Source organism: Hippoglossus hippoglossus, chromosome 2 (genome assembly GCF_009819705.1).
Source record: "Hippoglossus hippoglossus isolate fHipHip1 chromosome 2, fHipHip1.pri, whole genome shotgun sequence".
Lineage (NCBI taxonomy): Eukaryota > Metazoa > Chordata > Actinopteri > Pleuronectiformes > Pleuronectidae > Hippoglossus > Hippoglossus hippoglossus.
This window is the reverse complement of record NC_047152.1, coordinates 10,830,272-10,832,984: the sequence shown is the minus strand read 5'-3', so window position 1 is coordinate 10,832,984 and position 2,713 is coordinate 10,830,272. Positions and strand designations below refer to the sequence as shown.

The window sequence follows — 2,713 nt, the reverse complement described above, 5'->3', positions numbered from 1 at the left end:
CATGATTTGACGAAGAGGTCGAACCGTAAAGCAGTGTTGACTCCTGTCAGCCAATCAGATGGCAGGGTTATGTGATGTCATGAGAACTATATGATCATATGAACACTCTCTCTCTACAAGTACAAGTGATGCTCGCTCGCCCGTACAAACATCATCCCACTCACCTCGAGTCTTATTCAGAAATCTGAGGACGGATTTGATCGCAGCTCCGATCAGAACCATGACGACGACGACACACACACACACACAGACACACACAGAGACACACACACTCCTGAGGCTGCAGCAGACAGAGAGAGAGTGAGAGGGTGGGCGAGCAGCAGCAGTAATGCAGCTCGACTCACTGCGACGCCTCTCTCTCCTCCCACTTCTCTCTCTCTCTCTCCAGCCTCTGTTTCTATGCTGCTCACCCACCACACACACACACACACAGACACACACACACCACCACACACAATTTGGCAGGAGGCCCACACATGTGTGTGTCCTTTGTGTGTGTGACCAGGTGATGAAGGTTACCCACGAATGCTGCATTAACACACACACTCACACACTCACTTTGTAGATGAAGGGGCTGAAGAAAGAGAATTTAAAGTGTGTGTGTGTGTGTGTGTGTGTGTGTGTGTGTGTGTGTGTGTGTGTGTGTGTGTGTGTGTGTGTGTGTGTGTGTGTGTGTGTGTGTGTGTGTGTAGTCCTCTGTGATTCTCTCTGTTCTTGTGTTTCTATCTTTGTGAGGCCCTCACAGTGGACTGAGTTTGAATCCTCCTCATGTAAATGAATAAACACGCGTGTCTGTGACGTGTTGGAGCGATCCTATGTTTGAATATTTTTCTTAAATGTCAATAAGTAAACTTTTATCTTCCAAAATAAACGATGTATATTTTCTCAAAATAGTCGTATTTTCTTTTTATTTTATAATCATTTATAATAAAGTTTCTTGTCATGTCGGTTCAATAAGAACATCTTAGTATATAACCTTAATATCATCGGCCCTAGAAATCCCCATTAATCGAGTGAAGCGTTTGTGTTATCATGTTTCCATGGTAATACGAGCAGACATGTTGTGACCTTCAGCACCAGTGACAAACTGGGACAGGGCCAGTGTGAAGTGTGTCGACTATGTGGGCCAGTGGAGCAGCTCATTACTTCAGTATCACGACTGACAGTCCGTCGCTCCGTCTTCACCTCGCCACACTTTAATTAGTTTCATTAATTAGACAGGAAGTAGGCCGCGCCACCATCATGTCACACTGCGAGTAAATTTAGCTGAAACACTCGGAGCAGAAACGCTCTGATTTGTTCCTGCTGTCCAATCAGAAACAGGAGCAGAGTCACGTGTCAACCACCAGTCACCAATCAGAGAGCAGGGAGGCAGAGGGGGCGGGATCCAGGTGTGGGTCAGGAGGGCGGAGTCGAAGCGAACAGGAAGCAGCTGCTGCCGAAGCCTGTTCATCTGCCGTTAGAGGAATTAGCCATTAGCTGAGGCTAATCCCTGCTCTGACACACACACACACACACACACACACACACAATCATTGTTTTGATGAAACCTGTAACTATGAGCCAGGCCCAACCAGGCTAACTGGGGCCAAATTCAAGACCAAACTAGACTGAAGCTGAATAAACAACAGGGCCAACCGAGTCTGCCGGACTACCAGGACCATCAAGACCAAAACGGGTTCTAATGACCATTCAGGACCCAACAGATCCAAACCAGGACACTTGGGATCATTCAAGACTTAATTGAGTAAATCAGGGCTATTTAGATCCAGGGCCATCCAGGGTCCAACTGGGTCACACAGGAGTAGGAGGTAGGACTGAGGACCAAACTGAGCCAAATCAGGATCAATGACTCTGCAGAGCCAAATCAAACTAGCTAGGATCAACCGGACTAAGAATAACAAGGTCAGACTCATTAATTCAACGGTCCACGCTACAGGGGACCATTCAGGACCAGAAGGTCGTGGGGACAGAGGCGTCCTAGTACTTTCAATAATGGTTCAAAAAGTTCTCCTAGTACCCATGATTCCTAGCAGTACCTCTGTGTAGAAGGGGCGTGGTTTGGGTGGCTTCCAGCCTGGAGCTCCTCCCTTGGCGCCTTCTGAAGCAGAAGAAGTTGGTCCTGCGCCTCCTGCTGGGCTGATATTGGTACTGTGGCGGCACCTCTGGTTCCCTGAAGGGGGGCAGGGCGCTGTGAGGGTAGGGGACGGACATGGTGTAGCCGGGGCGGGGTTCAGGCGTGGGGGGACATGAGCTTGTTCGGCACCGCTGGGTGAGGATGGGGCACGTAGGGCGCTGCAACTGAAGGGGTACGGTCTGTGGGTGGGGTTTTCCATAAATCTCTGGAGTAAGGAATAGTTTCCCATGAGCCTCTGGGGTAAAGGAAGGGTGGATGTGGGGGTGTGCTGGGAGGTGCTGGGGGTGGAACCAGGGGCCGTTGCCTGAGTAGATAAGTTGGGGTGGGTGGTGCTTCTGGTCACCTGTAGGGGACCCCGGCCTGCCGGCGACGCCACCTGCATTCAGCCGCCAGATGGCGTCGTGATGCTGGTGGAGTTTGGCGCTGAGCAGGCGGCGCCGCAGGCTGCCCTCTGTTTTTGGTTGCAGGGCGGCCATCTTGCGAGGAAGAAGCTCATCTAGCTCTTCATCGGGACCCGTGTTCCAACAGCGCGACCCCACACCAGGCCCCGCCCCCTCGCCACTCAGACACTCCACA

General features: G+C 51.0%; 1 protein-coding gene across 1 annotated transcript in view; it reads right to left on the bottom strand.

Moving 5' to 3' along the window:
* Positions 1-2,713, bottom strand: part of nhsl1a (NHS-like 1a) — an 11,930-nt gene that overhangs the window by 9,046 nt on the left and 171 nt on the right. Inside the window, exon 1 of the mRNA XM_034614414.1 lies at positions 2,040-2,713. This exon is cut by the window's right edge and continues 171 nt beyond it. Within this exon, the coding sequence (XP_034470305.1) occupies positions 2,040-2,713 (674 nt within the window). The remainder of the gene's footprint in view (positions 1-2,039) is intronic.